At 38.9% G+C, this 27,359-nt stretch overlaps 1 protein-coding gene across 1 annotated transcript in view; it reads left to right on the forward strand.

Moving 5' to 3' along the window:
• The window catches only part of POLR3B (RNA polymerase III subunit B), a 72,858-nt gene that overhangs the window by 4,945 nt on the left and 40,554 nt on the right, over positions 1–27,359 (forward strand). Inside the window, exons 6-16 of the mRNA XM_063395744.1 lie at positions 827–927; positions 3,155–3,246; positions 3,890–4,007; positions 5,020–5,128; positions 11,979–12,101; positions 13,600–13,716; positions 14,207–14,341; positions 19,285–19,446; positions 22,686–22,886; positions 23,888–24,050; positions 25,985–26,138. Coding sequence (XP_063251814.1) covers positions 827–927; positions 3,155–3,246; positions 3,890–4,007; positions 5,020–5,128; positions 11,979–12,101; positions 13,600–13,716; positions 14,207–14,341; positions 19,285–19,446; positions 22,686–22,886; positions 23,888–24,050; positions 25,985–26,138 — 1,475 coding nt within the window. The remainder of the gene's footprint in view (positions 1–826; positions 928–3,154; positions 3,247–3,889; positions 4,008–5,019; positions 5,129–11,978; positions 12,102–13,599; positions 13,717–14,206; positions 14,342–19,284; positions 19,447–22,685; positions 22,887–23,887; positions 24,051–25,984; positions 26,139–27,359) is intronic.

Here is a 27,359-nt window from a genome sequence, read left to right on the forward strand (position 1 = left end):
GAGCTGAAGGGTAAAGCCTGCGCAGTGAGGTCATGACTGACCTGCTGTGAGTTGCTCTGTTGTGTTCAGCAGATGCAGATGCAGTAATGCCTGTCCTGCATGAAGAGACACAATACCTTAAGGGCTGGCAGCATCTTAGAGTGAGGATGGGGGGAGCAGACCAGAAAGATAGGATTAGAAGTGATTGAGCCTTGAGAGACCTAATGCCCTAGATATGTTTATTCTGCTTCTCTTGGTCTCCAAGGAATTTGCAGAACAAAACTGGGAATCTTTGCAGGAAGTGATTCTGTAGTGAACCTTCTGTAAGTCACCTTTAGAAATGGTACTATACAGTGAGATCTGCTCATTTTTCTAATGAGGTGGCATGGTGTCTCTCTCAATCTTGTGCCTTTCCCTTCTGTCAGACTTCATATGGCAGCACAAGTCTTCAGCTGTTGAGAGTCCGCATAAAGAAATGTCCCTGAGCTGAGCACGGCTCACACACTCTGGTCTTTGTGCCTGCTCTGCTGATTAGACTCGTTTGTTTAATCAGAGCTGTTTGTTTAATTAGAGAGTTAGAAGTTAAGCTTTGCAGTGCTGTCTTCTGGAAGCACAGATCTGCTGGCTGCTTTTGAAAATCAGAGCAATTGTATTTGGATTTTCCTGGATTCTGTTTTAAACATGAGCATCTGTCAAACGTTCTTCAGGTATCATGAAGATCTTACTGAAGCTTTGCTTTGCTTGGTTTCTTGGTGAGGATTTACAGGACAGGGGAAATAGTGGCTGTTTTGAGAGAGGTTCTTCAGCTTGCAGTCAGCCCCTGACGGTGTGCGTGTTGTCCTTTCAGTGCCGCCTGAGGGACATGACCTATTCTGCGCCCATCACCGTGGACATCGAGTACACCCGGGGCAGCCAGAGGATCATCCGCAATGCGTTACCCATTGGCAGGTGGGACACGCGCCGAGCTTCCGCTGTCGCTTTGCATTTGCTGCCACCTTGGGAGGAGATTTTACTGCAAAGCAGATACAGGCCAACCTTTCTTCCTTCTTAAAAGAGACAATGAGCAGGCAAATCCTCATGAACAGCTGTACAGGATTTGTAGGGCATAAGATCTTGTTTTGCAAAAGCTTTTGATAATGTCTCCTTCCAAGGAAGGATGGATATAAGGATGAATGTCGCCTATGATTCTGTTGATATAAACCACAGAGGAAAATGCATGCTTGGCGCCGCAAATTCATTATTGTAAAATGAAATCAGACATATTTGCTTTGTAGGCAAATTACTCAGTCTTTTCTCACTCATAGTATGTAGAGTGGCACCTGTGGAAGGTGGATGGGAAAACCAGTAAAGTGAGCATTGGTTCTGCTGCACAAGTTAAGCTTTCATTTAAAATTGCTTAAGTTACATTATTGAACTGGCTTTAAGGGCATACATGCAAAAAGTTTTTGCTGTTAAAAACTGTCAATATCCAGTTATTATTTCCATGGGAAGTAATTTGCTTCATTTGTCCCTAGTATTATACTTGTTTCCTTTGGCCAGTGCTCTTGTTTGACATGCAGTTTGGACTGGGACAGATGTTTCACTGGGGTTTTCAGCAATGGCATTTGAGTATTCCACTTTACCTTATGCCAATTGCTTCCTGTTTCTGATATAAACAGCCAATGCATTAAGCTTATATTGTGTGTGGTGGAAGACTTGCTTGTCATAGAAAGTTTCTTATCTCTAGAAAGCACTTTCTTAGTGAAAAATAATGACGGGATAGCTTTTTTACTCTGCAGAAATACAGAATTTGAGTTCATCGGCTTTTTTTAAGATATAAGAATATGAAAACAGCAAAGAAAATAATTTATAAGATTGAAATACGAGAAATATAGCCTAATCTTGTTTTTATTGAAGTAAACTTGAATGAAAAATCTCAGAGGTTGAAAATACTTGTGTAGTAGAACTCATTAATAATTTTTGTCAATGTGTGTTTTAGGAAACACTTGGAACACAGTTCTTACAGAGGCTGTCCACCAAGGAGTGAAATTCTGTAAGCTGGATCAAAAGTCAGCTTTTTTGTAGAAGAGGCTAAAGGGCATGGAGGACTTTTGGTAGATGTAGTAGTAAACTCTTTTTATCTTTTGCGAAATACAGCTTTCTCTTTGGAAGTAAACTGTGCTCTCTTTCCAAAGTTTTAATGAAAAATCTGAGAGTGAAAAGGTACATTATGAAGCTGACTATTAAAGTGCACTTCTCAGTAATAACTATGAAATCATTGCTGGTTAGTTGTTGAATAAGCCAAATTGAAAGTGAGCATTCCATAATTTATCATGGAGTGGTAGAATAGTTCCATTTGAAAGAGTACAATTTCCTGCTCAGCCTCTAGTACAGCCTCCTGCTAAAAATGGGTCAGCTCTGTGATCAAACCAGGTTGCTCAGTGCTTCATCCTGTCAGGTCCTGAAGGCCTCCATGAAAGGACACTGCCCAGCTTCCCTGTTCAGCTTTCCCACTGTTTGACTATCCTCATGGTGCAAAAGTTTTGCCCTATATGCAAAAGTTTTGCCCTATATTGTAAATCTTTAGTTTCTCTTTTATTTACTTCCCTAAGCACTGAACTGGTTTTTAATTTCTTGGAATGTCTTTCTACTACGTGTTGCTTCACAGAATGCTTGCTTGCAGGCTTGTCTGCTAGCACACCAGAGAAATCAGAGCTACTACTGGGGAAACTTCATGCTTAGGTCATGAACTAGAGGCACTATCTCTCTGCAGCCAGAAGGTGTCATTCCGATGTGGGAAATGAGATATGAGCTAACTTTATCTAATGAAAGCTGGTAACATGGATCTGCAGTGGCATGTTCTTCTCTGCAGACTGTTTCGGGCACCAGGAGTCTTTGCACTAATTGTCATTGGCCTTGGTGACCCTGCTTGTCACAATGCCTGAGTAGCTGCATAACAATTAAATAGGAAGTCTGTGGTTTCTGCTTGTAGGTGTCCATTTCAGGTCTCTTTTCAATTACAGGTTCAATGAAATAAGGTGGGCTTAAATGAAAATCTGTTGGTTACAGCATGCATTAATTCCGATTACCTTAAATGTGTGTCTACAGTTTGCTCAGCATGGATTTTCTTCTGAAACTGACTATTCATATTTTTCTGTCTGAGTCTGAAGTAAAATTGTAACTGGTTTTCTTGCAGAATGCCTATAATGCTGCGTAGCTCCAATTGTGTACTTACTGGGAAAACTCCAGCAGAATTTGCCAAACTGAATGAGTGTCCATTAGATCCAGGTACATTTTCACTCATGTTCTTTTTTTTCCCCATCTGTGCTTTGAGTTTTAAATCTTTTTAGGCAAAGAAATACCACTTTGGTATGTTTCCTGCCCCCATTAAGTCTTTGTGGAAACTTCTCAAGTGTGTGCTTGCAACTGAAAGAAATTGTCAGGCTTTTGATTGAGAACGTGAATAGTTTGGTATTTGCAGACAAATTTTCAACCACAGAAAGCAACACACCAAAATTTTGAATATTTTATTTTGAATTTTGTATGGAGTGTTTTATAGTGATGTGTTATATGAGAAAAAAGATGGAGTTCATTCATTAAAAATTAAACAAATTAGCAAAGAGTGGAGTATAATGTCCTCCAGAGTGGGAAATCTCATTTGTCATTGCCTTTTGAAAAGCAAGGATAAAGTGTTACATATTACATGGTATTATTTCATATGTAGAGAGGAGTTGGAGGGTTATAACAAACAACTTCTTTGGTTTTTATCTGTCAAGCTTGTTCATTACTCTTTTGAGGGAGAATTTACTCTCCCATTGTGTACTTATGGTTTACTTCCTAATAATTTATATTCAAAGGCATATTGGAAGAGGCCAGTAAGGTGCAAGGATACTGACATGCAAAATGTTTTTGTTTTTTTTCTGTTAACTAGGTGGCTATTTCATTGTTAAAGGTGTAGAGAAAGTCATTCTTATTCAAGAGCAGTTATCCAAAAACAGAATCATTGTTGAAGCTGATAGAAAAGGCACAGTTGGCGCTTCTGTTACCAGGTATGGTAAATTCCTCCCATTTCATAAAGGAGATAAACCCAAAGCTTCAGAACTTCATTGCTGTAGCTGAAATAGCTGTGAAGTTTTCTTCATACTATGGTTTAATCGGAGAAAGCTGTAGACATTGAGTGCTTCTGTTTTGCTACTGTCATTTTGTGTGCTAAAACCCCAATCCCTAAATAGTATAGTATTTCTGCAAAAATCAGTGAGAGTTGATCATCTGTTTCAAGATTCATCCCAGGTTTGGAAAAACAAGTTCTAATATTTAATGTCACAAAGTGCACTTCCTAACTGATGGTGTTTGGTCTCAGTTTGAAACAAGTCACATGAAGTTACTGCAGTGGAAATTGGATCTAACCTTTTGTCTGCCTCTGTACATAAAATTGACATAAAAACTTCTAAAAGCAAAGGCAGCTGAGGAGGAAACAAATATTTTTGTACAACACAAATTACTGAAAATGGCAAAGTAGTCTAAATTTGGCCTTTCCTTCTTGATCAAGTTTTGTTTCTGTTTTGTTTTTATTTTTTAAACTGCATTCTGGTCCATTCTACGGTGCTTGTCACTGTTCATTGTGAGGGCTGTTTTTTCTTCTCCAGAGGCCTCTCACATCTCTCCTAGCTACTCTGCTGCTCTGCTGTCTCCCAGTAAGTCTGGATGTGGTTAATGCACCACCAAGTACTGTTATGTCATTACCACTGTTGCTGCAAAACTTGTTCACAAGGGATTACATCAAAACTGATTATCAAAGCATGTAAGGGTGATTTTAAAAAGTACAGACTTCTACTTGCTTCAGTCAAATATTCCAAACAGTCCTCAGCACAGGTGATAATACCCTATTACCTTGAAGTTACAGGCTGATCCTTGACTGGTTTGATGTAATTTTTAAAAGAGGAGAAAGTGGGACTAATTCAGCTGAAAAGTTGTTCAAGCTTGCTATGTTCTATACAAAAGATTCTAGGAATCAGTGCAAACACTCTGTTGGACATAGTATTATTTTTATTTTAACTTCAGTTCCACTCATGAGAAGAAGAGCAGAACAAATATGGTTGTGAAACAAGGAAGATTTTACCTGAGGCACAACACTCTGTCAGAAGATATTCCCATTGCTATCATATTTAAGGTAACACAGCTGTTTGCTTGGGAAAAAAAGAGGGGAAAAACTTCTGTGCTGTAGCTCAAGAATGAAGATCAACAGCAGCTCTCAAGTTGTTACATACAGAAGGACTTGGCAGGGCTTAGAAACTGCTTTTTTCTCCTGGGAAGTCATCTTTAGCAAAAGGAGAATAAGTATTTTTCTGCAAGGAGAGCATTGCTGGGCCAAGACAAATACCTGCCACCCTGTTACTCTGCCTTGTGACGTGCCTCTGTTGCTGCAGGTCAGAAGGATTTTGGTTTGTTATGAGCTATAAGGTGTGTTAAGGGTCGTTGTTTCTGGTTTTCTGTCTGTAGAATCGAATGCATGGACTAGAGCCAGGAAAGGTGGACATGCTCTGTCCAGCTGCTGGAAGACAGTAGGGCATGGCCAGGCCTTAGGCTGGGACCTGTCCTGCCAGCAGCTGGGAGCTCCTCCCTGTGCTGCTGCCTGTGGGTTTACAGCCTGGTACGTTGCGTGGGCAGGAGGAAATTGGGCTGTGTTCATGGAGGCACAAAAAAGCCTCCCTCTGACTTGATGGATCTAGGCAGAACTCTCTTTTTGTGTTCTCTGTAGAGGGTTACAGCACAGAATGTTCAGAGAGGTGTCACAGGGAATGATGTGCCAGGAGAGGGCAGCACGAGGTCGTAGCTTCCGAACTGATCGTGCCTGCAGTGCAGATGTGATTTTGGGTTCATCCGTATTACCACAGTGCTTGGTGTGCCTTGGTACTAGAAAATATTTTAACCATTGGGTTTAGACTGGAGAAATAAATGCCTGTTACTTCTGATTGAGCAAATCTTTTCAAATAGGAGAGGAGATCATCTGTTTTTAGTGACCAGGGTTAAAGGAGTTTGAAAACGTATTTATGGACAGAAATTCACATAAAAGTGCCAGAATTAAGTTCACAACTCCTGTGTTGCAGGAAAGTGTTAATGTGGCTCTTAATCCATTTGCTTCGGTGTCAAACGGTTATATTCCACCTTACCTTATAGACTTTTGTTACATTCTGTCATCCTAGGCTGGTGTAGATAAATGCCTGCTGACGTGGAGTAACTGCTCTGGGTTGTCTGATGAGGTGGTTGTTGGCTTGTTTTTCTGAGCAAAATTGTACTGACTATTCTATTACCTTCTGACAATGCTTGCTGTAATTATCTCCCTCTTCATAAATATCTTCTGTATTTTAGATAATATTCTTTAATTTTTCATTTATTAATTGAATAAGGGGTTACAGTTGTTAGAAGCTCTTGGCTGTAGTGCTTTTCAATGATTTATATTGATTTAATACAAATTAGCAACACTCACTTTTACTATTCTGAATGTTCCATTCCAGTGATTCTCATGAGTGGTCATTTCCTTTAATGACATGAAATTTGGGGATCTTCTGTCTACTTCTGATGAGTCTCCAGCTGGAAATGAAAGCAGCCACCAGATTTCGATTTTCCTTTCTTGGGCATTGCTGTAATGTGCTGTTGCTTTGTTCTATTTAACTGCTAGGAGCAAGATTACAAATGCAATAGCCCTCAGCCTGGACAATCCCAAACTTACAGATGCCTGTCTAACTTCAGCTCTCTCACATGGCAGTATTATACATGGGATATTCGTTGGAAAAGCAAGGAGAATAATTCCTTTCTGCCAACACCCAAGCCTTGGGCATGAAACGTGTCGTCCTTGTTACTAGCAGGTGTTTTGCTTCTTGTGATATGGAGATCCACATCTACAAGTGACAAAATTAAGCTGTATAAACAATCTAAGGCCTTGAAATTTTGACTACCGTTGAACTTGTACTGAAATAGCTGTATAATTTCTAATTAAAAACTAAAACAAGAAAGCAATGGCAAAAGTCTATTGCTCTGCATTTCCTCCCAGACCAGCACATAGGCTACAACCAAGTTCTGCAGAGTTCTGTGTTTTGACCAAGAAACCAAATAGTGACTGATAGAGGGCTGCCATTCAGTGCGTTGGCCAGATAGGGGGTGCTATCTGAGAGACAGTGAGCAATTTTGGATTGTCTTTCTTGTCCCAGTAGCTTTAATTGACCTGACGTTCTCTGTGTGACTTAAGAAATAGATTAGGTGCAGAAAATCATTGCAGCATTATAGAAGAGAAAGCAAGTATTGCAGATCTGTAGTCTAATGTGTATTTAAAGCTACTGCATTTGTAAGGTGGAGGTGTACTAATGTATCCTCTACTCATCTTTGCCAAAAGCAAGGACTGTGAAATAGAGAACTTTACAAACACTACCAACTGACAGAGCTAAGGCCTGAAATTCCTGGAGTTCCTTAGACTATAATCTAAGGTCACCCTTGTGTCTCAGATATAAAGCCATGGACAGAGATGCATGCTAGGGGAAGACCTGTACACTATGTTCTCTGTCCTTGCTTTTGGTGAGGAATAAAGCTCAGGCACCTGAGCTGTGGGGAACCATGGAAATAGTTTATCTAAAGATCCCTTGATCTGGATAGATAGGGACTGGATTGTGTGGGGTCACCCTAGAGGAGGCATCTGCATTCAGTTCATCCTCCTCCATAACTGCAAGCCGAATGACCTTGTCCTGTCGCTTTGTTTTTTCTGCCATCCAGACCTGTAGGGATCTTTGGGATACTTAGACACTTTACAGCCAGTTGTGTGAAACACATGTAAGTTGCAATTTTTGTGAAATTTGGCACATTGACCACAATGAACTGAAATTTGATAGGCTGCAAAAGGCATGTGCCTGGCACTATTCTAGGGCAGACTGGGGCTATCTGCTCTTCAGATGTGGGGGAGTTAGATCTTTGTAGCTGTGCTGGCTTTAACAGTTTTCCCAACCTTTCTTCTTATGAGTGACAGAAGCATTTGTGCAGTCCATGTATATGGAAATGCAACTTTACTTTTGTAGTAGTGACATAAAGCAGACAATTTTGCCCCTACAGTATGTGTTTGTTGCAGTTTTTAAAGGGCTGTTAACTGCCTTGTAGTGGGAAACAAACACAGCTAATTTGCTTCCTTCTTGCTTTATAACACTTCTCATTAGTTGGTATACATACCCAACCACAGGGGTATTTAGGGTGCCTTGAGCTGCCTTACAAGCCCTAGAGAGCTTTGTTTTAGCTGCATCAGTTGTGCACATCTCCCAGGGCTGTGTGACCTGTGCACAGTGCTCTTTTGACTATGTCAGGCTGGGAGGTACACATGCTTTACCTGGGAGGCTTGGACAGTTTTAATTAGCAGTGAGCACTGGAGGTGGTGTGGAATATTTGTGTGGTATGTAAGGGTGTTTCTGTCCTGAAAATCATCCAAGTTAGAGGTAAGATGGTGCTGCTGCTTTTGCAGGAAGCTCCCTACATTGCAGGGAGTTAGAGCTGCTCAAAGGTAAGGGCTATATTTCTTTTGAGTTTGTGATCTGGATTTGGTAGGTTTGAGTGAGCCCTGGGAGCTGAAGTAAGTGAAGGTTGCATGCTTCATCAAAACTGGTTAGGGAAGGAAGAGGATTATAAGTAACCTACAGGGACTTCAAAGTTGGATTTTATGACCTGATTCACTAGACAAAGTATCTTTAGTTTACATGGGAGCTGTAAGAAACTGCTCTATGACCTGTGGCAAAAGATTTGAACAGCAAGATGAGTTTCATTTTTACCAACCTGCTTTAGCCTTGGAGCTGTTAAGGTGCAGCTGTAGAGGAACAGCTGGATGGTGGTCTGACTGGATCTGCAAGATTATGAGTTCCCATGGCTGTTGTTTCATAGCTCGTATCTTTTGAATTATGAAAGCTCCAGACCAATTCTGTCTGTGATGTCAACCTTGAACCTCCCTGACATCTTTTTAATCCAGTCATCTGCCTGTCTCTGTGCTGTAATTTAGCCTGATGGACTGCAGAACTACATTCTAGGGAAGTGCCATGGAAACGCCTAGACATCATCATTAAGACATGAGCTGGGGGAGGAAGAGCTGGGCTCCGCTCTCGTCTGTACGTGTGTGTGCACACAAAGATGGACACACACGTTTGGGCAGGGGAAGCTCCCCAGCCCTGCCAGGGGGTTTCACCCCACTTGGACCACTTTCTCCCACTTGAACTCAGGATGATCTGAATATTCTGAATGCTTGCTTTGCCTTTTCTGGTTTATGTCCATTGACTGCTAGCCTTCAACTGTGGTCTTCAGCAGCCTGCTACTGTCTCCTTCCTCATCCTTTCACTGCCACTGTTAAATTATGCTCTCACAATGTCTCCTTCCCCCCTCCCCCCGTAAAATTATTCCTTTGTGACATTGCCTTCCAATCAAAAAGAAACAAGACATCTTGTCTACTGCTTTGCTTTTATGTTGATTCCTTTTCCCTCAGCTTTGTCCTAGGACCATGACTGTTTCAAGCATAGGGCCCATTCCTATATTGCGTGTCCTCCATGTTTCTGTAACAAGCAATAACCAAGAAATATTATTTTAATGTCCTAATGATGTTACAGGCTAGTTCTGGAGTACTTGTGTTGGTTTGGTTTTATAGTTGTTTAGTTGGTTTTTCTGGGAAGGGTAAAATTTACTGAAATTAGGGCTAAATTTACTGAAAACCAAAGTTTAAGATTACAAATCTATCTTATAGCATCATGAACCTGCTGCTTGTCCTTTCAGTATTGCATGTAGCTGGCTTTGTGTATGCAACTTTGTTCAGGATTGTTGAGAGCATAGAGGAAAATGAATAGGTTTACATTTGGGCTGCTGTATTAGCACATCTTTTTCAGTCATTTGCCTGAGTTTTAATCATTACTCATAAATACATTTCCTTCAATTTGCACATATTTATCAACATATGTTGTTTGATGACAGATCCTAGCCTTTCCCACTCAGAAGTTGAGAATTCTCAGGAGATTTTGCTGCTACAAACTCCAGCTAGAAAATCTGCGTAGGCTTAAAGATCTGTCTTACTCTCACCCTTTGGCTGTAACACTTGTGATCAAAGAATTCATCAAGGCAGAAGAAATCATCGATCCTCTTTAATTTACTATGGCTTTCAGTTTTTAATGGATGAAAAAACATAATAAAAATTCAGATTGACTTCTTCTGCCCAGTTTTTATATGACACTTAAGATTTGGTTGCCATCCTAGAATTAACCTGATGAACAGAAATAGGGTCATATCAGCGTGCAGTTGATGTGCTTTAGATAAATGTATTTGTGGTATACATGCCTCAAATGGCACAAAATATCTGTTCTTCTAAAAACTTCCAGGCTAAGTGCAATAATTGTGTCAAACTAGTTGTTGTTCTTAAACTAGTTTGCTGGTCAGCTATCAAATCCTAGAGACATGGAAACACTGTTGTGAAGCTTTCATGCTTTTGTAGATTTACCTTCTGAGTCCAGCTCTCAGATCAGGAAGGATTTTGTTAACTTCTCTGCTGAGGTTTTTTAACTACTGTGTGACCTTATTTAAAAGGGTTAGGAAATGTAGTAATATTTAAAAAACAGAGATCTCAACCACAGTAGTATCACATGGCCAACTTCTGGTTCTGAAAAGAGCCTTGAGATCAGCGGGGTGACTACTTTAATGGGATCAAACTATGATGAAACACTCTTACCTGGTGAAGTAACTGTATCTTGAATTGGCACTCGAGTCTGTCTGACATGGTGGAATTGTGATCTGGGCTTTGCATTAAAAGAGGTGAGTCCTCACACTGTTCTGGGTGTGTTATACTTTTGCAGCACTTTTAAATTCTAATAAATCACAAGGTGAAAAGACAGAGTTTGAATTTAAAGGAACTTCAAGCACTTCTTTTGTTCAAAAAGAAAGAAATGAAAGAAAAAGAAGCTGGATACTTCACAGTTAGAGCAACCGTTTTGCCAGGGAATGGCATTAGCTAGGTGTTAAGCAAAGTGACGTTCCATGAAGGCAATAAGAAGGGGAGGTATTTCTGCATTTTTGAGGAAAATGTGACTTTTTGGGGTACTGCCAGTTTTTAATGAGAACCAGAATACTAGAGTCTACATAGGCCATTATTTACAATGGTCTTTGTAGCAGGCACTTTGGAGAATAATGTGAATGCAAACGTAACTTCCTCACAAAGTTCTGAGAAACATATTATAACTCAGCCAGAAGAGGTTTAGTGAGATTATTCCATTTCTTGATATGGCAGAGCTCCAGGCAAATGTGTGAAGGGGGGGAGCTTTAGCACCATCTGGAATCCACAAAAGCCTTCACTGCTGGCTGCCACCTTGAAACACTTACTGATAGAGAGATTTTTCTAAACCTGTTAAGCGCTTTCTTAGTTTATTAAGCTTTTTCCGCAGTATAAAGTCTAACAAGGTGTCCATGGATCAGTGAAATAGTAGAATGTCTTTCAAGTGGAATTGTGTAGTGAAGTCATCTTCTAAATGCAGAGAATTGCAAAGGGGATAAACTGTAAACATTTCTCAAATAGGATGAGCTACATTGCAGTCAATGGAGTTTGCAAAATTGCTTGTGATAAGAGACTGTGAGTACTCCTTTAAGAAATTTCACCTTCCTTTCTTTATTGTAGATTCTGACATGGTTTTCATTGTTAAACACTTCGGTTTGTTTTTGCTCAGTATTTTTTTTTTCTCAAGAAAAAAACCCCCACAGAATTTAACTCCTGTCAGTGAAGAAAAGAAAAAAAAAACACAAAATGGCTCTCCAAAAAGTGTGTGTATTGCTGCTGCTTATCAAGATTCCCATTTAACGTTCTTCCATAGCTGGAATATGTGCTGCCAGTGCCAGATGGCACAGTTTCTTAGAGAAGAGCTAGCTCTTGCTTAGTAGTAATGCAGACAAACAATACCAAATTAGCATAAGCAAATGTCAGTGAGTTAATATAAAGCCTGTGTTATTTCTGTCTTTTCTTCTTTTTGTAGGCCATGGGTGTTGAGAGTGACCAGGAGATTGTACAGATGATTGGCACAGAGGAACATGTGATGGCTGCATTTGCTCCTAGCCTGGAAGAATGCCAGAAAGCTCAGATTTTTACACAGATGCAGGTGTGTCTTTTCACATGGCCAGAGACTATAAAAATCAAGACAGTGGGTATTGACCACTTCTCCTGTGTCCGCGGTGGACATAGACTTTGTGTTTTAAGGTTTGTTTTTGGGGTTTATTTCAAGCTCAGGCTTTTTAAAGGGTCAGGACTTGTTAAACGTGAGACTTTGCTCTCATAACCTAACTGGAGAAGAAAAAAATGAAAGTCAAGCAATGCTTTGTTTTCAGAAGCACAAGGTTGTCTTTTAATGGCATAACACTGTATATAACAAGTAGCAATGTCCATAAAATCAGGGGATTTTTTGAAGGCTTTTTTAAAAAAGGAATTGCATGCCCCATTTTGCAGAAACCCTGTTGATGTGATCAACCCAGTTCACCATTTCATCATGAGTAGATGTTCTCCTGTTCTAGTCTCCTGTATGAAGCCTACAGTAGCAGCTGCCCTCTGTCCTGCTAAAGACTCAGCAGAATTCTGTTAGCTCATGTGCTTTTTTTAGTTAGCCAGAGCATAAGCCATTTTGCTGGGAGTAAATGGGTGTGTGTTTATCTGCTAGAAGAAGCTTTTGGAAATTAGTCTTACTTCTGCTATTTCATTGTAAACTTTGTCAAATCATTCCATGTGTGATGTTTAGTGTTTTAAAGTCAACATATTTCTGGTTTTCATCTTTGGGGCTTTTGAGGGTTCCAGTTAGCCTAAAGAGCTCCTAATTCAGAGTCATATGAGTAAGATGGTGAGCTGGAGCAACACAGAGGAATGTGAAGTATCTGGGAATTTAGAAAAACAGAAATACAGAAGTTATTCTGTGCAAGAAATGTCAAATGAATAGAGAGACAGCTCTTTGTGGAAGAGGTAACAGATGGAAAGGGTAATCTGTCATTTAGTGGAGAGGGTGATCCTTTTACGTAACTTCATGGCTTCATTTCCAGGCAGGAACTTCCTGTGTGGACTTGGGTAACTTCTTCATCTAACTAGGAATTATGCAGATTGATTGAAAACTGGTAGGAGAGTAAGAATCCACTTCAAGGCACTCCAGGAGACAGATGTGGATGCCACACAGAATTTTTTGGGGATAGTGGACAGTGAGCGCTACTTCATGGTTTAATATCTGAATGAAATTTAGCAAGTACACAGAAGAACTGAAGGTGAAAAGTCTAATTAAATAAACTAGATATGTTTGGAATTCATAGAGTCTTTTTTTCTATATCTCTGCCATATCCTTTCTTTTAGTATCATAGTAATCATGAATTTTCACCACTTTCCATTCCAAATGTTATCAACCTGTGATAAGCATGTATGCATAGTCAATTGTGTCAGTTTTCAGGAATTTTTTTTCTTAGTGTCACTTACATCTTTGTTATTTTGCAGATTTTTTGGTGTTTGTATCATCCATGGCTGGGGAGATTGCGCTGGTTGAGGAGTACCCACATAACTCCATGTGTGTGTATGGTTGTACAGGTTACACTTCTGATATTAACTCAGGTTAATTCCCCCCCTCACAGGCATTGAAGTACATTGGAAACAAAGTACGAAGGCAAAGGATGTGGGGAGGCCCAAAGAAAACAAAGATGGAAGAAGCCCGAGAGCTGCTGGCATCAACCATTCTGACCCATGTGGTTGTATGTAACGTTCAGGGGTTTTTTTTGAACAGGAGTAAGCTTGTATGGTTATTTATGGTGCCAGCTTTGTTGGCAGGGAAAAATGCCTTTGATGGCTTTGTAGCTGAGATAAAGTAAATCATCCTCAAAATAAAGGGGAAGACTTGGATTGAGTCAAAAGAAATCTTTGTGAAATGCTGTAGCATTGAACTAATCAAACTATGCGCTTTTTTCTGCATAGCCAAGCAGTATCAGGTGTTAATTCAGAACTTTCATCCATGACCTATACCTTTATTCTGATTTACTTTCCTTTACGATCTGTTTCAAAGTAACTAATGTATATTTTTGCATTTTTAAAGAAAGTAAAGTGCTGGAATCCTTTGTAACTCAGTTAACCCAGATTACCAGTGATGTAAATAGATGTGTTTGTCTGAATGAGAGCTAAGGAGCTGATCCTGAAACCTTGGTATGTTTTGTTTTGTTTAGTTTTTTTTTGATTTCTTGTTTACAGGTGAAGGAATTCAATTTTCGAGCCAAGTGCATATACACAGCAGTGATGGTACGCAGAGTGATTTTGGCTCAAGGAGAAAATAAAGTAGATGACAGAGACTATTATGGAAATAAACGTTTGGAGCTGGCAGGGCAGGTGAGTTTTTACTTCAGAGCCAAGTGCTTCAGGGTTTTATTACTGTCTCCTATTAAAAGATGTCAAATAAGGAGTATCCCTGTCTTCTCAATTGAAATGTTTTCCATCGCATTTTATTTTTGGCTTTTCTGTGTTGACTCACAGATCTGCTTCCATGATTGAGACCACTACATCATATCCTCACTTCTGTATTGCCTCTTTATACCAGATGAGAGGACAGAGCACTGCAAATACAGCAGCAGTTCTAGTTGTGGCATAACACTGTTAGTGTTGAGAAGGCAGCAGAAAGAGCCATCCCCCAGTGTTCCCCTCTAAGCCGCTGGGTAAGGGGAAAAACTGGGACAAAGGAGGTGCCTGCATGTGCAGTCCAGGCTGTCCCACTGTGGAGACCCCAGCTTGTGTAACAGCTCACAGAGCAGCCACTCAAGCCTCCCGTAATTTGGTGCCCATAAGATTGCTCATTTGTTGTCAGCTGCCTCTCTGGCCTCTAGCATCAGTTATCAAAATGAGTGATTCAGAGAGCAGCTAATGAAAGTGGATTTTGTGGAGTTCTCTGCTTGCAGAATTTTGGCGCTGGAGCCAAAAGCAGTATCAAAGGGCTGTGAAGGAGGGAACAGTTTGAGGTATCTGGCTGGCACTATCCCTTTGCAGAGAGGGTGGCAGTTCACAGCTGTTGGCCACACTGCATTCTCCTAATGCAGGAGGAATTTGCCTGTCAGGTGAAGGAACTGCTTAGCTAATGGGGCATGGATTTTTCCTTGCCCTTTGTGCTTATTTGGTTAAACAGTTTATATTAAGATTGGACTTCTTTGCTGTGCTCAGTACAAATGTAAGTTGGAGTTCCAGTAGTTGGTGTCACCTGTGGATATTGATCATGCTTCAGAAATTCAGACAAGTGCACAAAATGCACTGGATTGCAGAAACTGCATCTCTGCTGCCCACAGCATTTGTTTTGGGATTTCTGTTTCTGCACACATAACAATATTTGTTCTTTTTTGTTCTATCCAGTGGATATTCTCATTTTATGACACTCTTTAACATGTGTGATTCTGTATTGTCTCATACTCCTCCTTTCCACCCTGCCCTGTATGCACACGTGTGAACACGTACACACACAGTGCAATTATTCTAGAGCACACATGCTTTGCTTCCTAGTTTTCTGAAGAAACTAAGATGGCACTCTTGAACACATTCAAAGCACAAATGCAATGAAAAAAACTTCTTAACTTGTTAGGATAAGAGAATTAATTCTTCAAATTAATATCTTCACTGTTCATCAAATTTTTTGGTGCTGAGGCAGAATGTGGTTCTGAAGTGTAAGGAGTACTAAATGGACATTAGTGCAACATTCTAATGGGATAAATATTTGAAGCTGTGATGGGTTTCTTTGGTTTCTGCTGTAATACTGCTGTAGTTCAGAATGATTGTAATCAGTGAAATAGTTGTTGCTTTGTCATGAGGTTGTTCTTATTTAACTGGATTGAAGGAGTAGTTTGTTTTTTCCCAATACTTCTAGAAGCAGAAAGTTGAGCAGGTAAAGAATTTTCTATAAGCTGCAAGAAAAAGGCTTCTGCTCACACAGATGTTGACAACCAAAGTTGTTTAAACTTACGTGGGAAAAGGTTTTAAATGTAGAAGATTATCACAACAAAGCCAATGTATATTTTTCTACATCAAAGAGAACTATGCATAGGGGTGTTAACCTTGATTAAGAGTAGTTCTTTCTCTCTTGTGGTATTTTAAATGCTCATTTCAAGCTGAATGGTTGAATTCCCCTCTGCCTTTTTGATGAGATACTAATTTTGTTGGATTGCAGACAAAATAGTGTAGAGTTTTGCCAGTTTCTAGATGTTTGTGTTTAGCTGAAGTTTGTGTGGATAAAATGGTTGTTGGTGGTTTGGTTTTTGTTTTTTGGTTTTTGTTTTCTTTTTCAATGCCAGCATGTTCCTGGAATAAAAATCCTGTTGATTTAAAATCTGAATAAATAAATTAAAAAAGAAGATTCCCATGTGAGGAGAAAAACACAGCGGTCTAAACAGTGTAAAGACATAAATGGCATTGTGTTTATAAAAATGTGTGAAAACAATAGCTGCTAATTTCACACCCCATGGGACAAGAGAGTACGAAATGTGCTTTAGCTTTAGATAACAGAGTTGTATCCACTAGCCAAGCTGGTTTACAGAGCTTTCTCTTAGTCTGTCTGCCACTAGAGGCTCGCTAGGCCAGGTGCCAGCTGAGGTGTTAGCAAAACCTACCGATTTCAGGCTTAATCTTTTCACCTACCTTTTCTCTTCCCTTAATGTGTTCATTATTTGCTAAGCATTACTCTGTTCTTTGTCCTCTTTTTTTAATTTTTTTTTTTGTTTCTAATGCAGCTTGCTTTGTATGGGTGAGATATGGAACAGCACCAAAATCCGGCACCCTGGAAAGCAAGGGATTTCTACCCTGTGACAAAAGAATACCGCCTTGACTTCAGAGATTGCCTAATCCCAGCTGTTCTGATAATATAATTAAGGCTGCCTAATGTCTTTAATTTTGCAACCAGTTTGTGTGAAAGGGAGAATTTGGCACTCTAAAGGCTTAAACGCTAAATAGCAATCTCAAGGCGCCTAATTAGAATTCTCTGACATTAAGCTAATTGCTGAAACTGTATTTCAGCAGCTTAACTTCTTTATTAATTTTTCTTAGGATTTTCAATGAAAATCAGTTGATGAGCTGTCACTATTTTTTTTTCCTTAAATATAATTTGCTCCGTAGTGCTCCTCTCTGAAGAAGGCTGAAAGGCTCTGGACTAACTATTGAATATTATCAGTGGCATTCCATCCTTTTTGTTTAATCTCTTGCTCTTGACCTAAATAATGTGGTTATTGTGAAATTCTTCGTTGCCAGATAGTCAGAGCTCTTACAGTCTGTGAGTGAAATTAGCAAAGTATGAGGCTTTCCAGACTGGCAGATAGTAACAAGTTGGTGTACTTGGGAGATGAGGAATGATGGTGTGGCTTTATAATCCCCGTGGCATATGGAATTATGAAATTCTTGCTGTTTTTTGAGCAAGAAATCAAATATGAAAACGTGTTTTGAGTGATTTTTAAAGTGTTTGGTTAAACGTTTCAATCCTGCTCAAACCCATTGAGATTAAATGTTTACTGTAGTTAATTTCAAAACAGTTTAGTTCTTACTTACCATGACTATCAGCCATCTTAAAATGACACATTTTCTCCTCTTTACTTTTCCCTACTTTTGAAATTCTTCCCTCCTAATCTTATTTTTGGGGACTCCAGTGTGTTCTCCTTCCTAATACAATGCTTCATAAAAGTTGCTTTTATTTCTGGTGGAAATCTGATTTCAACTAACTGTGATGTCGCGGGTGAAGTTCAGGTGACTTGCAGGTAACTGGATTTCTTGTGACAGTGGTGGGAGGGTATAATTTTGTATCTGTTAATGGTATTACAAACCATTAACAGATACAAAGAGAACCAAGAGATAGAGGGTCTATAGCATCTTCCTCTCATTTCAAGATTAGGTCTAAAAAACCTGTCTGTCCAGATTTGCAGTAGGATTCTAGTTTTGTCAAGGGCTAGCATGCAGTTTGTGTTGTCACCAGCTTTACAGTGTCATTGCCAAATGCTTTGGTCAGCCCAGCTGGAGCATGTAGATAGAGGAAAGGAAATGAAAGCTAGTGGCCCATCCTAGGGACAGGGGAATGAGTGTGGTTTACTTTCTTGTTTCCAGAAGGTAAGGAAAAGTGGGGACTATGTCTCATATGGAGACAGTTAGAATACGGTTTAATCCTGCATATACAAAAATTGTATGGTACAATGACCCCAGAATGTGTTAGCTTGTGGAGGATGAACACATAGCTTGTTCTGCACTGGGTGCTTTGTACACTGGGAACTACCATTGCTGGCACTGATAGCAGCTGCATTCTCAAGTCCCAGGACAGGATTGCCAGACTTTAGAATTTACACTGCTTGTTTGCAAAGCTAACTGTTGTGAACGCTTAAAATCTATCATGAGGTGCAGATTTAAGAGTTTTGGAAAGCTATTGCTGTTGCAAGGAGAGGCTGAACAAACTGCAGAAGCAAAGCAGATGGAAGAGCAAAAAATGTCAGATCATAACTTTTGTAGCCTTTTCTTTTTATGGCCATTTTAAGAAATAATTAATATATAGGAAATAATTGTGTTAAAAAACAACACTTTTGAATGGTTCTGTTGCTAGGTTCATTTTGGGTTGATTGCTTGAGGTTTTTTTCCTATTCAGGTGTGTTATGTAGCTTTGTTGCCTAAACTGTAGACTTTTTGGATGGTTGGTTTCTATTTTTTAAGGGAGAGATGTGAGGAGTATTGAACGTTCCAGACAGTAGCAGTTCTAGCAAACAGTGATAGATGTTGAACCAGGTGAACTCTCTGTGGGTGTAATTTGTTTTCCACAGATTGTGATTGGCAGAAGGTAGCAGGATAAAAGTATGTGTGAATAAGGAAGCTGCCTATGAAACCTGAGATATGTATTAGAGTAAAAACCAGTCTTGCCTCCAAATCCTGTGTGTAATTCAGGGTTATACATTTAGGGTATTAAATCTTTAAAAGAGTTTATAACTTTAGGGAGGAAGAAGTAAATCAGCTGGATTGTAATGTAGCAGATTAGGGAAAACAGTTGGATAGCATAGAGAAGTATGGCTAAAATATTGTGAAAGAAGGATTAAAACAAAGCAAAAGGGGATAAGTGCATAAACTTAGACTGTTCTATTTAATTCTGTTATAAGTTCTCTAATACTGTAACAAGGCAAAAACTTGTGATAAAATCATCATTTGTGAAACAGAAAAGTTTTACTTTAACTGAAAAGTAGAAAGGTAGAAATATGAAGCATGTGTCTCCCCTCTCTTTCCCCATTTCCTAAACTTGGAGAAGTATAATTTTTCCCTTAACTGTTTTGTATTTCCAGCTTCTTTCTCTTCTGTTTGAAGATTTGTTCAAAAAATTCAACTCTGAGCTGAAGAAGATTGCTGACCAGGTCATCCCCAAGCAGCGTGCAGCTCAGTTTGATGTCGTGAAGCACATGCGGCAGGACCAGATCACCAATGGCATGGTTAACGCCATCTCTACAGTAAGAATTTCTGTTCTCATTCCAGGATGCACAGCTTTTCCACCACAGTGAATGATGGAAATGTGTACATTTATTTTTGATGAATCTTCTGGGTTTGCTTTGAAAAGAAGATCTATTTCATGTTTTTTATAGATTAAAATTGCAAAACTCTTGTCACGGGCAGGGCGTTTGGAATTCACAGAAGAATTAATAATGGTCAAACATCTTTTATTTCAAACTGATTTTTTAGTTTTTGAGAAGGAAAGGTAGAAACAGGCAAATTTAAAATAGTGGTCATGGTTGTATTTATCCAACTGACTGTCTTCTAGGTTCTACTTGACTATGTGGTTTTTTATTATCTGGATTTAGCTGGGGTCAGGTTACATCATTTGTACAAAAGATTTTTGAAAAACAGCAGGAAAACATCATGAACAGGAGTTAAAAAAATCCCCGAAACCTCAATTTTGAGCTCTTTGAGGGCAGTGCCTTTTGTATTGAAGTTGCTGGAATGAACAAATTTGCAGCATAGAAGTTAGTACTTCTCTGCTAATGGTACTGATCTATTTAACAGAGAAATCTGCTGCATAGTGTAATGTTTAAAAAAAACCCTGATAATTACCCTTTAAATATTTGTCATGTTTGGATTTTAGCCTGTTTCTGTCTTCTGCTAGAACAGATACTTTCATTCATGCCAGTGGACAAGAAAAATAATAGCTACTAACTTTGTCTTTCACCTCAGACATCTGCAAGAGCAATTCATAAGATCGCTCTTGAAATCCAGCTAGTAGCTTGTAAAAGACTTTGAAATGCATGATTTTTAAAAGAAATTAGATTAGACTTAAGTATTTTAGAAGCTGGTAAAAATTGTGGAACTTAATTTTTAATCTTTGGTGCTCTTGAGAGGGCTTTTCTACTTAGCATGAAACTGAGGTTTTTCTTTGGTTCTTGTAAACAAATTAATTCCACATATTGCATCCAAAACCACCAGCAGTCTGTAACTTACAAATCCCAGTGTTAAAGCTTATCACTGTTTAATTTTACGAGTGCCCCAAATTTAGTTAAATCTCTACAGTGCATGTAACCAAAACAATTGACACATTTGTTTCTCTAAATTGTGGTGCTTTCCTCTAGCTTGTGCCAGTTTTTCCATTTGGACTGACAGAGATAAATCTGCAAATATTCAGTCCATATTCAGTAAAGTCTTCATTCTTCCTCTGTCTTTGGACTTTTTTTTTACTGCCTCATATGCAGTTAAACACCATCTGCTCTTAAGCATTGAAAAATAATTTCTCAGGAACAATGCCCAGTGCACACCATTCAAGAGATTAAGCAAATACCATAAAAATCATTCTTGGAAATGACAATCTCCAATCTCACTAGAATGCTTCAATGATAGTCTCAAAGAGCATGAAATAACTGAGCAGATTCATAATTACACCAGTAGCATGCAAAAGAATTCACAGCCATACTGCATCAGCTGTACAGTGGTGCTCAGTGATATTTGCTGCAGGTCCTCTCCTTACCCTGGAAAACCCCAGAAGAGAAAGTAGGGCAGGCAGTAGTGCCACAAGCCTGATGGACATTCCAGCATCTGAAGAGTCACCTGGTGCCACTGAGGAGGCAACTTCCATTCATAAGAATTCTCAATAGGATGTTCTCAATGGGGGTGGTCTCACAACTGCCCTGGCCCCTTTTGGTTTTCTTTTTTGTGGACAACTTTTGAAGGATCTGGTCTGTCCTTTCCACAGCAAAAATAATATTTTGTATGTATTGTATTTTGCCTGTATTCTTCAGGCAGCATTTTTACTTCCCCTTTTTCCCAGTCTTTTTGATTTTAGACTCTTCTGGGCAGCAAAGGAGAAACCACATACTTACTTAGCCTACAAATGCAATACTTCCTGGTGTGAAGAAAAACTACTGATTTATTGTATTCTTCCATTTGCACTCTCATAACTCCATTCTTTAAAGGATGAAATGGTCAGTGAGTGAACCCTTTCCAAGGATGCTGAACAAATGAACAGATTTCTTTGGACTGACTTACCATTGAGCATGATATCTCCCCACTTGCTATTACAAATTTGAGACTATTTGATAGTCTCCAGTGGAAGCAAATAACAAAATCATTCATATGGGGGGTGTTTTCTTCCTGTTGATCACTGAATGGGATTGTGCTGTTAAAAGTATAAATAAAAAGCCAAGCAAATCACCCTCTAGAAGGGTTTTATTGTAATACAGCAAGCAAGCTTCAAATTATTTGTTATTATTGGTGAGTTGAGTTCGCCAAAAAGAGTTCAAGAATTAGCAAAGGCAGTCCTTGGGAAAATGTTATCTTTGGACTGATCAGTAACATGGTGCCTGAAGTAAATGGTATTTCAGACAGAAACTTGCTGTATCTACTGACTCTGGTGCTGAGACCTGGATGTGGAGTAAATGTCACAAAGGCAAAAATTGTAGCACCAAATTTCAAGACTGCAGTAGAGATTATTAAATCTGCTTGGCATGGAAACATATTTGTGTCCTAGAACATGCTCTGAGCTCCTCTGTTCTCCTAATTAAAACCAAGTGAGAGTGCCTGTGACTGTCCTGAAACACAAAACCTCTGAGATGTGCATGGATCTTGCATTTCATATTTGGTGTAATCCAAATAGAAGTTGGGTAGACCTCCTACTCCCCCCACCCCCTTCTCTTCTCTGGGAAGACACATCAGTGAGTCTTTTTCCTCTGGATTCCAAAAACAAAAGGTTTCAAAAACATGCAGAGGGCTTTGATGTCAGACTTTTCCAGCATAAATGTCTGTGTTTCCTACGAAAGTAACAAATCTTGGAAAAGGCAGAACTTGAAAGCTCATGGGATCTGTTGTGGAAGTGTTATATCTCTCTGAAGACCTTTTTTTCTTTCTTAAATACTAAAAAAAGATCTGTAAAACAAAACCAAAATAATTTAATTTTGCTAAATTTGAGTATTGATTTACCTGTGAAGGACAGATTAAAAAGAATATTTGTGTGATTGAATATGTAATAGCAAAAGTATCCTCTCATCTGAAAGAGCATTCCTTTGTTTCAACTTCTCTTTATTACTTAATACAAATATGCTATAACTAGAAGTTTATAGGCAGATAGGTAGTTAAGAGCTTGATTTATATAAACGGGCAACATTTGATTTGTAAAGCTCCTCAGATAACATTCCATTTAGACAGTGGGCAAAGTCAGGACAAGGACAAACTGCACAAATTCTTTTGAAACATTAATTTTATTCTACAGGGAAATTGGTCTCTAAAGAGATTCAAGATGGACCGCCAAGGCGTGACCCAAGTCCTGTCCCGCCTGTCTTACATATCTGCTCTGGGAATGATGACCAGGATCTCTTCCCAGTTTGAAAAGACAAGGAAAGTGAGTGGTCCTCGATCGCTGCAGCCATCTCAGTGGGGGATGCTCTGCCCTTCTGACACTCCTGAAGGAGAGGTGAGGAATTTCTGGTTTGCTTTGTGTTTCTTGTCCTGAGGAATGGAGACGCTGTTTAGTTTGAAGAAGGTGGTCCTCCATCGGAGGAATAATTCTGATGAGGATGGTTCTGGAGAGGTAAATTATCCTCAGCCTGATAACACAACTTGTGGGACTTCCTACATACTAGCTGTTTACATCCTGGTCCTCCTTACTGTATTGCCTTTTTCCTCCTGCATAGACTGTCTGGAAACAGTTCTGAAATCATTTGCCTATATGAGAGTGACATGAATAGGTCCCATTTTTGCAGTGGAACTACTTGCTCTCTTTTGATGAGAGCAGAAAGAGAGGAGTCCTAAACCCTCTCCCTTTGTTCTGTAGTAAACATTCTGTTTTGAAGTTGCAGCATCAACCTACAGTGTTTCTGGAAACATGTACCAGTATATCTTTAGCCATTAGCTTGAGGAAGAAAACCATCTTTGTACATATATCTGCCAAAGAATTGATTCTGATGGTCTTTTTGTTTTGTTTTGCTTTCCTTGCTTTCCTTTTCTTTCTTTTTTTTTTTTTTTTCCTGAATAGAAGATACTCTGGGGGGAGGAACTCTGAACTTTCTGAAAAACTCAATATGAGCTAGTCTCATTAAGCAGCTGAAATAAAGTTACACTGTATAAGATATTTTTTCATTTCAAAATGTTAATGTTTGTGTTAGAACATACAGGATACATGGAAAACTGATAAATGGACTGATTTTGTATTTCCATTATGTTGCTGAGTAGCTGAGGAGAGAAATACAGGGTTATACATGGTTGGTTAACTTCAAATCTATTTCAGTGCCTATATTTTTTATCAGCTTGTAAATGCTAAAACATTACATTTCAATGTGATATAGAAAATTATACCTTTTTTTTTCCTCCAAAATTTCAGGGTAGTGAATTAGTTTAATTTCTTTTACTTTGTACTTTGTCATCTTAGAAAGAGAAAGGATAAAATCCATGGGGTTTGGTTTTGTTTTTTCCTAGGCCTGTGGTTTGGTTAAAAACCTTGCCCTCATGACTCATATTACTACGGATATGGAAGACGGTCCAATTATTAAATTAGCCAGTAATCTTGGAGTTGAAGACGTCAACTTGCTCTGTGGTGAAGAACTTTCATACCCAAACGTGTTCCTGGTTTTTCTTAATGGTATGTTACTTTTCAGCAGTCTTGGCTCTGGTTTGTTGCTGATGGAGAGTTAGGCTTCGGAAACCCTCCAGTAGTTCTTGGAGCACAGTCAACAGCAGATGCTGCTTTCCACGTGCAAATAATTTCCTCTGTAAATATTTTGATAGGGTTGGGCAAAGTAGATGGGCCAGATGATGACACTTAGTTGCATGAAGTTGTGTGTTCAGAACTCTGACTGCAGATGTGTGTAGCTGGGAAATTGAAGCTTTCTCAAATTTCAGCCCTGTTTTTAAGCCCACTTGCATAAATAGGCACAAAAATATGTACATTCAACTAGAAGTGTGTTTGTTTTTTCAGATAGTGGCTAAAGGAGGTGCCATTAATAAAGTACTTTTAAAAGAAAATAATTTCAATTTGTAATCTTGTAATAAATTTACAAATTCAGATCTTCCTTTACAGAAAGTATTTAGTTTTGTGTAATCTTTCTATGTTTTTATATGTATTCGTGCATTTTAAAGTGCCTTTAAAAACAGAAAGGGAACATCAAAATATTGTTTGTGAAGTTTAGCAATGCTTTCTCTTTAAAACTGCCTTTGAAGGACCATCTTGCTTTGTGTGTGATTAGAAAAATTAGGCCATGGAAAACAGCTCTCTCTTGTTAAAGGGATGATTTGATGCACGTGCTTTGCATCTGCACATTCATATTTCTTTTACAACTGATCTTACAGCGTTTCTAAAACAACAGGTACTATGGTATCAGATTTCAAAATACTGACTTTTTTAAAACTATAACTGTGATTTCAAAATAGCCTTTTGTCAGCAGCATCCACTTCCAGGGACTAGTGTGTAACGTCTGTCACCATGAATAAATTCTCCATTTACCCTTGAATTAAACAGCAGTTGTTCTTCCACCCTGCCTTTTCCCAGTAACATGAAAGCAACACTTGACCAAACTGCATTCTTTTGCTCTGCTTTTCTGTAGCAGTATGTTAAAGATAAGGTTCAGTGAAACCACATGCACTCTCTTCTGTCTTGTTTTATGGTCCAAAGGCGAGTGCAGAGCCAAAATATTGGATTCTTCCTTCACAAGCTCAGTTTGCAGAACAGAACAAGGTAGTATGTTCCCAAACGTAGATGAATTAGTACTCTGTGAGGCAAGCCAAGTTATTGTTCAATCCACTGGTTTGTGGGTTTAATCCATCAAAATTTAAACTTGTGGATAGCTGACTTGATCCTGATTTGAACTTATAACTTAAAAAGGCAGATAATCTGTTAAGTACAAATTCTTTAAGCTGTAAAGACCTTTCTGTTGTCTTATAAACTCCCTAAACTATCATGCTCTGTCTCCTCCTTTAAAGTTTTTAAGATGTGACCATAGATGTTTGTTTTATATGTTAAGATTACTTTGATCAAGTGACTGTTTAAATGAATTTTACTCTCTTGTTTGTTCATCATGCATCAGAATATTTAAGTATGAGCTGAAGCACCCTGCTAAGGTAACTGAGTTAAGCTAAGTATCTGAAAGAGAAATTCTGGTGCTGTTGTGAGTGATCACATGTATCAAAATATCAGGACTTCAAAATTTCTGACAAGGCAGCAGGGCCTTTTCTTGGGCTGTTCTTGGAAACCTTGAATCCATTTCAGTACAGGTGAAATTGCAGACTTCAGAGTTGTTAACTTGGTTACCAACTCATGAATGTGCACCTGAGCAGAAACATACTTGAAGAAAGCTGGAAGAAACACATCATTTGGTTTCTCAGGCTGTTTGGAAACATGCATGTAGATCACATGTGAAATTTTGACGATTTTGAATTGAGAGGAAAAAAGAGCCAATTCTTATTCATGTTAGAGGAAGAAGCAGGAAATACTTCTATGCATGCCACACATGATCAGAATTTGTAAATAGTTTTGGCTGTGCAAAGGATGCACCAGGTATTTATTCTCTCTCTGAACAGGTAACATCCTTGGTGTCATACGTGATCACCAGAAATTAGTCAACACCTTTCGGATCTTGCGTCGGGCGGGTTACATCAACGAATTCGTCTCCATCTCTACCAATCTATCTGACAGATGTGTCTACATTTCCTCTGATGGAGGGAGATTGTGCAGGTAAACTTCTCATCAGAATTACCTCACTACTGAACTGCCTATAAACACTGTTCTAGGCTGAGCACTAGGCCCACTGCACTGGACTGAGGCGTCCACAGGAACAGATTCAAGCAAATTCAGTAAGACTTGAGCATCTCTTTTCTCTTTAAATTGCTCTCAGTCAAAACAGATAGAGATTGGAAGAGGCAGAATGGGTAAATGAATGTATACATATGTTAGCATTGACTGGCTGTGTGCATATTCTGTATGCACTTCAACAAAGCAGCAGTCACAACTACTGGTGGCGTTCCACTTACTGATTAACTGAATTTCAGAACATGTTGAATGCACTTTGAGGCATGTCAGAGGCTCCAAAACAGTAAATGTACAAACCATCAATTAATCATACCTGGTCAAGAGATCCATATTCAGTGGCAGAGAAATCACTTTTCTAGTCAGGGCTAATATGTGTAGTTTGGGAGATGGCAGTAAAACTTCCAGTTTTTAAAATAAAAGCAAGGGAAATCATTTGGATCATGTGGATTTGCAAGGTTTTACCAAGTTTGCTTTGTGGCACCCCTCACCCTGCTATTGTTCAGATATCCCTATTAACCATTTAAGTGTTTATTAGTCTTCTAACAGTTATTTAGACTTCAGAGTGGACTCCACAAGTGTCTTGTAGCTATTTGCTGCTCTTTATCAAAGCAACTTGTCCAAATAGCAACAGCCCTTGACGTTGCCTTCTTGCATGGCATCCTTTGTGTCAGTGTTTTCGTGTGGTAGGGAAGCCTTCAGAGATCAATGTGGTATTGAAATTTATGGATTCATCAGAGATCACTCACAGTAAAATGTCTGTACTTTACAGCACGTAGGCAATTGCAAAATGCAACCGTGCTTGTGGACCCTTGAGCACAAACTATTCACTTAGTGTTCTGTAAAATCCCTGCAATAACCATGGTACTAAATGTTGTTCTTAGCTTTGTAGTTTGGGAAATCTCAAATCTTTTAAAGCCATCATCAAAATCTGTAGGTAAAACTTACAAAATTTTAGTTGATCGATTTCAAGGGGAAAATGGCTTCCACCTAAAGATTTAAGTCTCGATTTTCCTGATACACGTTTTAAGTTATATTAAACTATGATCTGAATAATTACTGATTTTATTTATGTGGTTTTATCAGTTAAAGGCAAATAAATTTTAAGAACAGTTTATGGAATAGGTTCTTAGTGTAAGTATAAATTAA

This window comes from Prinia subflava, chromosome 4 (assembly GCF_021018805.1).
Source record: "Prinia subflava isolate CZ2003 ecotype Zambia chromosome 4, Cam_Psub_1.2, whole genome shotgun sequence".
In the NCBI taxonomy this organism is placed as follows: domain Eukaryota; kingdom Metazoa; phylum Chordata; class Aves; order Passeriformes; family Cisticolidae; genus Prinia; species Prinia subflava.